We start from the raw sequence: 12682 nt of genomic DNA, 5'->3' as shown, positions 1-12682 counted from the left end.
TGCACCCACGTCCAAGGAGTCCCAGCAGCAGCGACGGCTCCAGCAGGAGCCAGGGAGCTCTGCAGCAGGACCCGCAGAGACCCAAAGGAGGAGCTGCAGCCAAGGGCCGCTTTGGGACCAGCAATATTGGGGCTTAAAATAGGAAAAACTCCTAATCTCTACCAGCTAGAGAAGATGAGGGGTTTTCCTAAAGCAGGAAAGAATTAAACTTATGAAAACTTCCCATGATCAAACTAGAGACTGAGAAGATTGTCTCTCTCAGGATAAACGCCTTTTACTGGTTTTCCTGGAAGGAACTGAAATCAGACTCAAGCTCATTATCTTTCTTGGTAGCAAGTTTAGAAAAAAGGATGCATTCGCTCTCAGAAAAGCACAAACACCTCCCGCTCTCCCCTCCGTGGCCTGTTCCTTCTGGCACAGCACCGCACTGCAGTTTTCCTAGTGTTACAGCATCGCACACACACAAAACTGATGACACACAAAGCACCTAACGAAGGGCGCTCATGGTCCTGTGCTTGTTTTACCTGATTGACTTGATTCTGCGGGGATGTCAGACGCCCTTTGTGTTGCTCATCCTGCCCCTTGAGGCAGGTGAGCACCAAGGACAGGAAAGGTTGCTGACTCAGCAGGGACATGCTTTGAGAGGCAAACACAGGCAGGTGGTGAAGTCATTTTGATCCCTCCCATCCTCGCTCCCTTCCTTGCTTGGTGCGCCTGCTTTCCTGGAAGTGGCACTGCCCCCATCTGTGTCTGGTCCTGGTTTTGTTAATTAAAGCCTTGCCAGAGCAATTGGAAGCACACGCGTCCCCGCAGGCGGAGCAGCCAGGGCCAGCGCACCCGGCTCACCCCTGGGTGACCAGGAACCGCAGGACGCGCGGCAGCCTGGCCCACAAACACAACGTGCTGCTTCAGGACGACCCGAGTTAACCAGGGACATAACTGCAGTGCAGACGAGGCAGCTGAAGTGCCCAATCCACGTTAGTGCACCCTCGGTGGTTCCCCATGTGCACCGGTGACAGTCACCACCGCCCAAGCCCCTCACTCGCAGCGCGGTGCAGCCGGCGCTGGCTGCGGGACACGTGCCATAACAACGGCGGCGCTTTCACAGTTCTTGACTTTTTTAGATTAATATGTATTCATTATAAACATGAAATTAAGACAGACTGAGATACACAAAGATAAATTTGGAGGTACAACGTGATGTGGAAATTAGAAATGTCAGCAAAGGGATCTGAGTTACAGCTCATGCAATGGCTTTTGCAGTTATAGGTATAGAAACTCCTAGAATATTACAGGCATCCATAAACACAACAGAAATACACATCCATACATACATGTGTGTATCTGTTACAAGTATTCATTTCCATAGGGGTTTTTAACTTGGCATTTAACATGACTTCAGCAATTTAGCTGACAATCAGTATAAAGGGATGGCAAAATCCCAAGGTCCCATGACAGGAGCAAAATAGAAAGCCTGCATTTTCAAAAGTCACATTAAAGGCCGATTTCTCAGATTTTAGGAACAACGTGGCAGGAACCTCTCAATTTTCTCGTTCATTTCAAGCCAGTTGCTGTAGCAGTTGCGAGCCCTGCTACACAGAGCACAGTCTGAAAGAAGAAAGACTTCTCCTAGATAAGATTTCCTGCTTTCCCGGAGCTCTCGTTACTCACAGAGCAGTAAAGTTCATTTTCTATCATGAAGAGATGGAAAAGCTTCAAAAAGCGCACAAGGAAGTAATTTACTGTGATAACCAGGATAATTTTGTAGATGCTTTTAGTTCTGTGCGTGGGAACCACAGCGGGGGAAGGCTGGGCAGCTTCCACGGGCAAACGGGACGACACCTGGACCTTGTCTGGGGTTCAGAACTTGCAACTACACATAATTAAACATCACATTGGCTAAATTAATTTAAAAGGTGCTACAAAAAATACCTTAGGAATGTCTTTTTACCGTTCTGTCTTGTATTCCTGATGTCAGCATTTCCAACAGAGTTCAGATGGCGAGCCCTATACCGGAGTCAGAAGAGCTATTGTTCCGATCAGCGGATTGCAGGAACCCCTCTAGTGTCGCCTTTGCAATATCGCCCAACAAGCTGTTCATTTCAGGCACAGACCCAGAGCCCTACAGTGAAACATCAGTAAACCAGCACATTCGTGGTGTGTTTGCTCATGGACTACGTTAAAATTCAACATACTTTTTGCATTAAATATTTAGATTAGCAAGGCTGCAAACAATCACTCACAGGCTCCTTGATGCGCTGTTCGATCATGAGCTGCAGCTCCCGCCGAGATGCCCGAGAGCCCAGTTTCGTTTTCCCACAGAAATAGTCTTGTCATCAGATTTGCTGAAATACTCATAAGTCAAAACACAGGTTTGTTTCCTTTTCACTGCTAGGTGCCCATTCCTTGCCCTTTTCCTTCCTCTTTTGGTCCGCGGCAAACACACACAGGTCAGACCACAGAATATTCTAATTGAAAAGGAAACAGAACTGCATTAATATATTCTGAGAATGGGTTTCGTCATGGTTCTTCTGTTGGGCTAGATGCTCTGTTATACCCTATCTTAAATCACATTTCATTTCAATCTGCCTGCAGGGCTGCCAGCCTGCATGATATGTATCCCCTTAGCTTCTCCATCCCTGTGCAACGACACGAAAGTTGAAGCCATCCGAACCCATCTGGGTTCACTTTGTGACCTGAGAGGAGCACACGGCAGCACTTACCGCTCCCTGGGGACACAGGCAGCCCCGGGGTCTGGAGTTGGCGCAGGAGCAGCCGGCAGGTCACCCTGGCCCCGGGCTCGGCGTCCGGACCTCCACAGCCTGGCAGAGCAGCCCGGGGACACGAGGCCTCTGCACAGGACCACACAGGTCCCGGGGGCAGGGCTGGGACGTGCCACCTCACAGACCCGTTTTAAACGGGAATACAATAGTTCAGTCAACAGGACCAGCAGGGGACGGCGCCGTCAGACCCCGCAGCTCCTGCCACGCGTGGGGACGGCGCCGTCAGACCCCGCAGCTCCTGCCACGCGTGGGGACGGCGCCGTCAGACCCCGCAGCTCCTGCCACGCGTGGGGACGGCGCCGTCAGACCCCGCAGCTCCTGCCGCGTGTGGGGACGGCACCGTCAGACCCCGCAGCTCCTGCCGCGTGTGGGGACGGCGCCGTCAGACCCCACAGGTATTGAATCAGACATTGGATAACATCGGTCACCACAATCCTGCTGACTTTAACAGGACTGGAGTAACTCACACCGGGTGGGTAAGGAACAGCGGGGTGTACCGCGCCTTGTACAGCCTGAGCCAACACCGAAACAGGGGCCTTAAAACAGAGTTACTGGCACACCTGTCAGTGTTTTAGAGATGCACACAGCCATGGCTGCTCCTTCCCGAGAGCACCGCCCATCCTCCCCATCACCCCGTAACAAAGAACAAACACTGTCCAAATTCTACATTAAACCTGAAGATGTAGGAAAGAATAAAAATCAATCACAAATCTCATTAAAAGCTTTGAAAACTCAAGCGGATACAAGACAACACTTGTGCTCAGCATTTTGTACAGAATTGAAACCTTCCTGTGCCGCTAAGTAAATAGGTTTAGCAGGTACTTCAGAGAGACTGAACTCACATCCAGGCTGCAGAGCAGGTCACTGAAAGCCCAGACGTGATCCGAAGAGCAGCAGAGCGCTGTGAGACGGCCACGCGGAGCTCAGCACCGCTCAGCACGCTGCCGGCTCCGCGCACCCGCGGCCACGGCACTGAGCCTGGCAAAGGGGAAAACTCCGACAGGAGCCAGGGAACTTGTAAACAATAAATATGTAGGTGAAGAACTGCTGTTTCCTTCCTTAAGGCGAGGGTTATGTCCAGGTGTCATTGTGCCACTGCACATGTAACCCAGTGCTATTTAGCTGCGGACAACCGCAGCATCTCAGAAAAAACAGGGTACATGCCCTGTACCCCATAACCCCATCCATCCGAGCCACACCGGCACGGGGCCTTTTCTTGGTGTACACCCGACTCGGCACACCCGTGTGAGCGGCGCAGAGCAGAGACCAGCACCCAGACCGCTGCCCCGCGAGCAGGACGTGTCCCCTCCGCGGGGACACCCGCAGTGCCGCACGCACGGCCGCTCGCGCACCCCCCGCAGGCCAGCACCGCTGCCCGGGGAGCATCCATGCATTTCACACCGTGTAACGTGTGATCCGGTGTGTGATTCACAGGTTATGCAATATTCTACAAAACAGAGCAGGGTTGACTCATCCCAGGGCAAGTTATTTTTTCTCTGTTGCACAGCGAAACCCGTTTGGCCACATTTAGCTGTTCCCCTTTGCTGCTCTTACAAAACCGCTTCCCCTCGGCCGCCCTGCTCTGCCAAGGATGCCCACGCTTCCTAGAATCCCAGAGCTGCTCCAGCCCCTGCAGCATCCCGTGGCTCCTCTGGACCCACTCTGGACATTCCAGAGGTGGCTTCATACTGGGCACAGGGAGAAGGACACGGGAACTGCAAACACGGGGACAGGAGTCAATCGGAAAATTAAAAAATCCTGTTTCCTTGAGTTTTGTGATCTGTCAGCAACGGAGAAAAGACTGTCAGCTACTGCTGCACCCAGCCCTAACTGCCAAACCACGAATTTCTTAATAAAAATCTGAACAAAATCAAGTTCTGGTGGTTTTGGTTGTGTAGGAGGAATGAAGGTGCTGGGGGCAGAGGCTGGATCCAAAAATGTGTCCGTGTCCACTGCAGCACAGGCTCCGCAGAACGGAACGCCGGGGTACAGCAGCTCCGACACCGCACGCTGGGTTTGCACGAGGGTGAGTTTATATGTTTACACACGGGAAGGAGGAAGCGACTGAGAGAAGCACATGTGAGTTACAGCAGAAAGCAGTGCCAGTGTAAAACCCTGACCCTGGTGGTGTTTACTGCAAGGGTTCCTCTCTGCACTTCTTGTCAGTCACCTAAACGATGTGAACAGGCGTGAGGCCCAGCAGCATCGTGCTGGTCGGACCAAAGCTCCGGGTGAGCGTGACGAGCGCCGGACACGGGGTGCAGAGCTCATCCTGAGCCCCGTCACCGCAGACGGGCCCGGGCCGTGCAGCGGGGGCGCAGCTGCTCACACAACACCGGCAGCTGCCAAAGCTCCACCAGCTCCCATCCCATAAAACTCTTAACAGGAAAAAAATACATTTTGGGAAAATCTGCTTATTACCTATGAAGATGAATTCCATAATGAATAAATGACACATTTAATAAATTAAACACTGATTGCATCAGGAGAAGGAAATGAGCTAATAGAGAACCCTCCCTCCGTTACTGGCTTCTGATGAGCAAAGGTGGTGCTGAGCTGTCCTGCCCGAAACAGCACAGCGGCCGATACACACTGGTTGTCTCGCACCTTCTGCTCGATACTCCCCTCCATTAAATCGTGCAGACTGATTTAATGCAATAACTCAGAGGAAACTTCTTCAGCTTTCAGCAAGCAGAAAGAGTAACGAATGAAAACAATTGCAAAGAAAGACACGAAGCGAGAAGGTGGCAGGACAGCACACTGTCCCAGCGCCGGGTGGCTGGTGCTGTGAGCAGGGGGATTCTCCAGGAAATCCAGCATGAGCGCGGGGTCCCGCAGCAAACGGGGGTTCGGAGGCTGAACGTTGCTGTGTATCGCCTGTTTCACCCTAGAACAGGCACTACCGAGGATGAGAAAGTTGCCAAAAATGGGTTTTGCAGAAATACTGTTGGACACACTATGTGGGATCAGAGATCCCTTGTTTGATTACCATTCTGTACACATTTTCAAACTCATTTTTAATAAGAAGCACCTACTTGAAAATGAGGCCGATACCTCGGTTTCATTCAAGTTTTCCTGCAAATAAAGGCTCGACTTTCCAAATTGCTTTAAGGCATTTCTGGGAGCGGAACGGTGAGCGGCCGGGTGAGCACGCACAGCCCGCCCCCCGAGCAATGACCTCCGGCAGCGCCAGCACCCCTGCGGTGACCCACGGCGCCTCCGAGCTCTGCCCCGCCAGCACGGCCGCGCAGGGGGGAGCCACAAACAAACAAACAACCTAAACTAAAAACTCTCCATTCGGTAACAACGTGACGTAACAGACAACTTTCTGAATTATTAAATCAGTAAGTGCAGAAAGACACTTAAAAGGTCATATTTTGACATTAACAGTTCTAACGAAAGGTCTAGAAAGGTTCCAGGCTGGGAACAGGAGGAGAAGGTGTCAGCAGGACTGTGGGTGTCACACGCAGCGTTCTGAGAGGCGTTTGTCCCCGGCGGGGACTTGAGCAGCTCCCACGCCGCCTTGCACCAGCGGCAACGCCGGGGAGTGGCCACAAGGTTTGAAAAAAGTAGAAAAAGTGAAGGAATGACTCAAAAAAAGGAAGTTTAGCCAACACAACTAAACATACCAGGCGTTCTGCAGCAGACCATGCGGCTCGCTGAACAGAGCCCGCCATGAGGCACGCGGCAGACGGGCCGGGAGCCACCGCCAGCACCGCGGGACACGGGAGGTGAGTCTCTAACACCGGTCACTGCACCACGGGACACGGGAGGTGAGGCTCTAGCTCCGGTCACCGCACCGCGGGACACGGGAGGTGAGGCTCTAGCTCCGGTCACTGCATCGCGGGACACGGGAGGTGAGGCTCTAGCTCCGGTCACCGCACCGCGGGACACGGGAGGTGAGTCTCTAGCTCCGGTCACCGCACCGCGGGACACGGGAGGTGAGGCTCTAGCTCCGGTCACTGCACCGCGGGACACGGGAGGTGAGGCTCTAGCTCCGGTCACCGCACCGCGGGACACGGGAGGTGAGTCTCTAGCTCCGGTCACCGCACCGCGGGACACGGGAGGTGAGGCTCTAGCTCCGGTCACCGCACCGCGGGACACGGGAGGTGAGGCTCTAGCTCCGGTCACTGCACCGCGGGACACGGGAGGTGAGGCTCTAGCTCCGGTCACTGCACCGCGGGACACGGGAGGTGAGGCTCTAGCTCCGGTCACTGCACCGCGGGACACGGGAGGTGAGGCTCTAGCTCCGGTCACTGCTCCTCAGTGCCACTTCCAGCCGACTCGGGACCAGGAACAGCCGCACTCACACCTGCTAAAAACAGCTGGAAAAGCTGCTGCACACAGACAACAGCTTTAGGGTTGTTTTCAGTTGTAGGAAGGAAACCAAGAAGAAAATGAGTGTATTGCTATTACCTTACATGCAGCCATCTAAAAAAACTTATATATGCATTTTATTACCAGTTCTCAGACAACTTCTAACTCCACTTCTCTGAAAAAGGGGCTTCAAATCAAGTGATGTATATCACATATTTAATATATTACTTACCACCTTAAATATCTCTAAATTACTAGATAATATTTTGATTTGCTAATGGAGATTAGTATTAATTGTTATATTTTATTGTGCTACTGAAGTTCAGGTTTGAAGCAGAACACACAGCTAAGACACTTCTCTAGTTCTTCTATATTTCAGATTTCTTTTTCCTGGAGTTTCTCATATTAAATGCTACTGTTCCCACGTGTTTGTAAACCTACTAACATATTAAGATTATAACTGAGAACTCCTTTCCTGCTCCCTATGAAGTGAAAACCACAAATCTGAAATATACAAACCAAAGCCGGGTATATAAACCAGGATGGAAACAGTAACTGAAGTGGTTTGTAAGTCTCACAAGATGGGTGTTTGCATATGAAAGGTTCCCACTCTCCTTTTAAAAGGTAAAAGCCCAAAACACAGCACACGGGCAGCTAAAATATTTTTTTTAATTTAAAAATCAAGGAACTGAAGATTCGAGCATAAAACTTCACAAACCCCAACATGTTTGCGCCTCTCCCACATCAAGGGGAATGCTTAATAGAATATTGCGGCTGCGCCAGCTGAGACCGGGTGATCTTTCTGTCCCACACCATGTGCCGCAGCCAAGCAGCACACGGCGGTGCCGCAGTGCAGGACCTGGCCACCAGCACCGCGCGCGGTGAACAGCACCAGGAGGCACAACAGCACGCGGTGCCCACGAGCACAGCCACGGGCACCGCAGGCACCGCGGGCCGGCAGCGGGGAACGCCGCGTCACCCGCCTCCACAGCTCCCAGACTCGCTTCCCAGGTGACTGCAGGACACGTGGTAGAGATAAGCCAGGATACACCATTCCAGGGAGGAGCACACGGAGGGATTCACCACGTGCTTCACCACCCCGCACAGCCTGCAAAGCAAAACCACTCTGAGCTCGTCCCAACACACCTTAGAAAAGCATCTCACGCTGTTACACATGGTACAAACCTCACCGTTAGCTGGCAACGTGACGGCAGACCTCGCGGCTACAGGCTAGCGGGCGCACGTGGGGTTTGGTGTCACCTGTGCCCTCGCCCGGGCCCAGGGAGCACAGGACAGAGGGACAAAACGTAACCCTGCATGATGAATCCCATATGTGTCTCTGAGGACAGAGGCAGGAGACGCACAGGGACAACCCTCCCGACTGTCCCTGCGGGGATATCCCACGGCGGATGAGCCAACAGAGGATGAGATGTCTAGAAACTGTGTGCCACCTCTTACTATTTATAAGCCCATCAAAAGAAGATGCAGCACAACTCCTAAAATTCTGTTTTGCACATCCAAAAGAAAATGAAATATGTACAGTTTATTTAAATTGTAACTGGTTATATTTAGCCTTCTAATAGAATGCATCATATAATGTTGCACTGTATAAGACTTAAAAGCTTGCAGAATTGCTCTGCAAGTCATATAAGGCATAAATACTTTGTTCTGTAACATACTTAAGTTCTGCAAACTAACGGGCTGCTACCTCTGCTGCCTCCTTCAACTGAAACTGCTTTAGAAGTTTACAAAAAATGAAGCTGCATACGAAATACAGAATCACAAGGCCAAAAGCCAGCAGCAGGGAGCACAAAAGCTGCTCAGTCTTACAAAATGCACGCTCCCTTTCAAAAATAGCCGCTCTGTCAGCAGGTCAAAAGCGGGAAGTAAACCGCTAATTCTTTTTAAAGATTCTGTTTCTCTGTCTCTTCTAGAGGAAACAGAAGCAGAAGCGCTGAGCATCACCTGGAGCCTGCAGCTGCCCGCGCTGAGACAGCCGCTCCGAGCCGAGGACGGGCTGAGCGCGACCCGTGCATGAGGAGCCACTGCGGCCCCTGCACACCGAACTGAGCCCGCAGAGCCGCTGCGGCCCCTGCACACCGAGCTGAGCCCGCGGAGCCGCTGCGGCCCCTGCACACCGAACTGAGCCCGTGGAGCCGCTGCGGCCCCTGCACACCGAGCTGAGCCCGCGGAGCTGCGGCCGCCCCTGCTCACAGCACGGGACCCGCACACCGAGCTGAGCCCGCGGAGCCGCTGCGGCCCCAGCTCACAGCGTGGGACCCGCACACCAAGCTGAGCCCGCGGAGCTGCGGCCGCCCCGGCAGCACCGGTGCCAGCCAGCGTCCCACCGCACAGCACCCGCGGTGAGCTCCTCCTTCAGCCGGGGGGGCTGATTCTGCATGGCTAGGAAACGCTTGCTCCATGGGGATTAGACCTGGCAGCTGAACGTGTTATGTGCTTCAAAGCACAACCCAATTCATTTCTGTCTTAGAGATAGAGATGAAAGGTTGCAGCTCTGTGAGGAAGATGTCAGGGAGGTCTGAACGCTGCAGACAGTGTCAGTCCCCGGAGGGCCGTATTCTGCAGAGGCGGGGATCCCACAGAATTTGGCTATTTGCACAAAGGCATCGCTGCACACCGAGGGTACCCCTGGACAGCAGCACGGGCTGACCCCACAGCCCTGGCTGACCCCACAGCCCTGCCCAGCTGCCCCAGGCAACCGGCTGGGACAGACCCGACCTGGCCAGGGGGTGCGGACTAAGAGGAACAGTTTTCAGCCCAGGGTGCATGACGGTTCTGTGGATGGCAGCCAGTGTGCTGGACGGCCGGCTCTCGGTGTCACAGTGCAGGGCTCTCCGTGCCAGTGGTGACTGGCTCTCGGTGCCAATGGTGACTGTCTCTCGGTGCCGGTGGTGACCAGCTCTCGGTGCTGCAGCACGGGGCTCTCAGTGCTGGTGGTGACCAGCTCTCGGTGTCAGTGGTGACCAGCTCTTGGTGCTGGTGGTGACCAGCTCTCGGCAGCAGAGCTCAGGGGTGCAGCTCCTGCACGCTGGCTCAGGTAGTGAAGTTCTAAACTGATTTGCAGCACAGCACCAGTAAAGCAACTGATTTAGGAAAATGACAGGAGAAACCGCCCAACTAGAAAGAAAGGTGTACGGAAACACCTACACCAATAAAGCTGCAAACAGCTTCAGACTTTTCTGGTGAACGTGTGACGGCTGAAGCAGCAGCTGCCGCCGGCCGCCCAAGTGCCAGCGCACGGGGTGGAACGGCAAGTGCTCCCCTCTCTTCCCTGGAAGCACCAAACAGGGGCCCTGTGGGTGTCACTTCAGCCCGAGCAGCCGGGTGACACGGTGCTGGCCTGCGAGTGGCATCAGGCTCGGGGACAACCGAAATAACACAGCTTACGGCAGACAAACCCCCAAAGAAACGTTCCCAACACAGAAACTAAAAGCACACTAAAAAGGCTGAGGTCTTACGACAGTTCTAATTCACAGTATCTTTTTTCTTACAGGAAAGGGGTAAAGACAAAGCGCAAATGAAAGCTACAACCAACTTCAGCTACTCCAGAAATGACAGCAACTGCACCAGCACCAACAATCTCGGCCAAGTCATTTTCCCTCTGCTTTACACAATTCTGTTCCTGGTGGGTATCACCATGAACGGCCTGGCAATGTGGGTCTTCTTTAAAATACCCAGTAAATCTAATTTCATCATCTTCCTCAAGAACACCGTCATTTCTGACCTCCTCATGATCTTGACTTTTCCCTTTAAAATCCTTAGCGACGCGAAGCTGGTGTCATGGGTGCTGAGAGGGTTCGTGTGCCAGGTCACCCAGGTCGTGTTCTACTTCACCATGTACATCAGCATTTTGTTCCTCGGTCTCATCACTATCGATCGCTACCAGAAAGCCACTTCACCCTTCAGAACATCCACATCGAGGAGCCTTTTGGGTGCCAAGATCCTGTCCGCAGCAATCTGGGTATCAATGATTGCTCTCTCGTTACCCAACATGATTCTAACAAACAAGAAGAGAACACCTAAGAATGTGAAGAAGTGTGCTCTCTTGAAATCTGAGTTTGGCTTGGTCTGGCACGAAATTGTAAACTACATCTGTCAGCTTATCTTCTGGGTTAATTTAGCAGTCATAGTTGTATGCTACATACTCATAAGTAAAGAACTGTACAAATCCTATAAAAGGACAAGATGCACAGGCAAAGCATCCAAAAAGACTGTAAACCTCAAGGTTTTCATCATTATCGCAGTGTTCTTTATTTGCTTTGTGCCGTTCCACTTCACCAGAATCCCCTACACGCTGAGCCAAACCCGCGCAGTCTTCGAGTGCGCGGCGCAGACCGCGCTGTTCCACGTGAAGGAGAGCACGCTGTGGCTGACGTCGCTCAACGCCTGCCTGGACCCCTTCATCTACTTCTTCCTCTGCAAGTCATTCCGCAGGTCCCTGCTGGCCACGCTGTGCGAGCGCGCGGCGTCCGCAGAGCTGCGGGCGCGCATGCGGGAGCAGAACGACGCGGACGACACGGACGAGACGCCGCTCTAGAGCCAACCGCCACCCAGAGCCCTCCGCAGCCGCGGCCGCCCGCTGGCGGCGGGAAAGTGGCACACATCCTGCAAAGAACACCGAGAGTTCCACCAGGTTCTTTAGAAACCGTCCTACAGATGAAGCACAAGCGCCCCGCGATCAACACCCCCAGCTGCACAAACGGTGCAACCAGAAAGCTGGAGTAGAACGAGAGCCCCGGCTGACCAGCCCCCCCGCCGGCAGAGCTGCTGGGAGGGTCCGAACCAGAGCTGTAAGGAAAAGCTCAGTCATTAAACGCTACAGATGAGACAACGACCTGGGAAGCTTTTGCAGAAATAGCTTAACTTGGGCCGGAGTGAAGTCCATGGCAGCACGAGACCTGGGAAACACAAAATCCACACTAAGCGAGATTCTTGAATACAGGGACTTGTCACCTTAAACACAACCGGTAGATGAACAGAAATATAGGATATATATAGAAAAGCTATTTATCTGTGTAGATTTTTGGTAACAGAATAACACTTTGTTTATCTCATCATACGCTTGCAATTCTTAATCCATTGACCAATAATTAATTGTTGTGTGTCAGAGGAAATAATTTCATAACCAGGTTTATCTTGATGTCAGTTAAATCTTCAAATGCTTGACCTTACTATACGAATAAACAAAAATGTATACTTTTCTAGAGAACAATACGTTGTATTAGAAAACATACAAAGACTCTATTTACAGAATACTTAGGGGAAGACTCATGGTAAAATCTTCACTGGTTATTAAGGGCAGCTATTTTGCACTATGCCAAAAATTTAACTGCTTCTCCTTTTTCATTTGGCAAAGTTGAAAGGCCAAACAGGGAAGTATTTTCAGGTACACAGCACGCTCAGGTATCATAACAACCACACGTGGAAAAGATCCACGGCTACTGCAGTAAGTGACAGTTCATTTATGGTCACTGCACACCAGTTCAGAGCCGTCTCGCCATCGTGCCAGAGCCGCGTCCCGGCAGAGCCGCTGCCTGTGTGCCCGTCTCTGGAACCGCTCT

General features: G+C 52.4%; 1 protein-coding gene across 1 annotated transcript; it reads left to right on the top strand.

Moving 5' to 3' along the window:
- Positions 1-10638: 10638 nt before the first annotated feature.
- P2RY12 (purinergic receptor P2Y12) lies at positions 10639-11658 on the top strand (the record flags this gene model as incomplete). Its single annotated transcript, XM_080349355.1, has 1 exon — positions 10639-11658. One exon carries the CDS (start codon positions 10639-10641, stop codon positions 11656-11658), a length of 1020 nt encoding a protein of 339 aa, XP_080205481.1.
- Between the last annotated feature and the right edge of the window lie 1024 nt (positions 11659-12682).

Source organism: Nesoenas mayeri (assembly GCF_963082525.1).
Source record: "Nesoenas mayeri genome assembly, chromosome: 9".
Classification (NCBI taxonomy): Eukaryota; Metazoa; Chordata; class Aves; order Columbiformes; family Columbidae; genus Nesoenas; species Nesoenas mayeri.
Note: the sequence above shows the minus strand (reverse complement) of the source record. Positions and strands in the feature narration are given on the sequence as shown.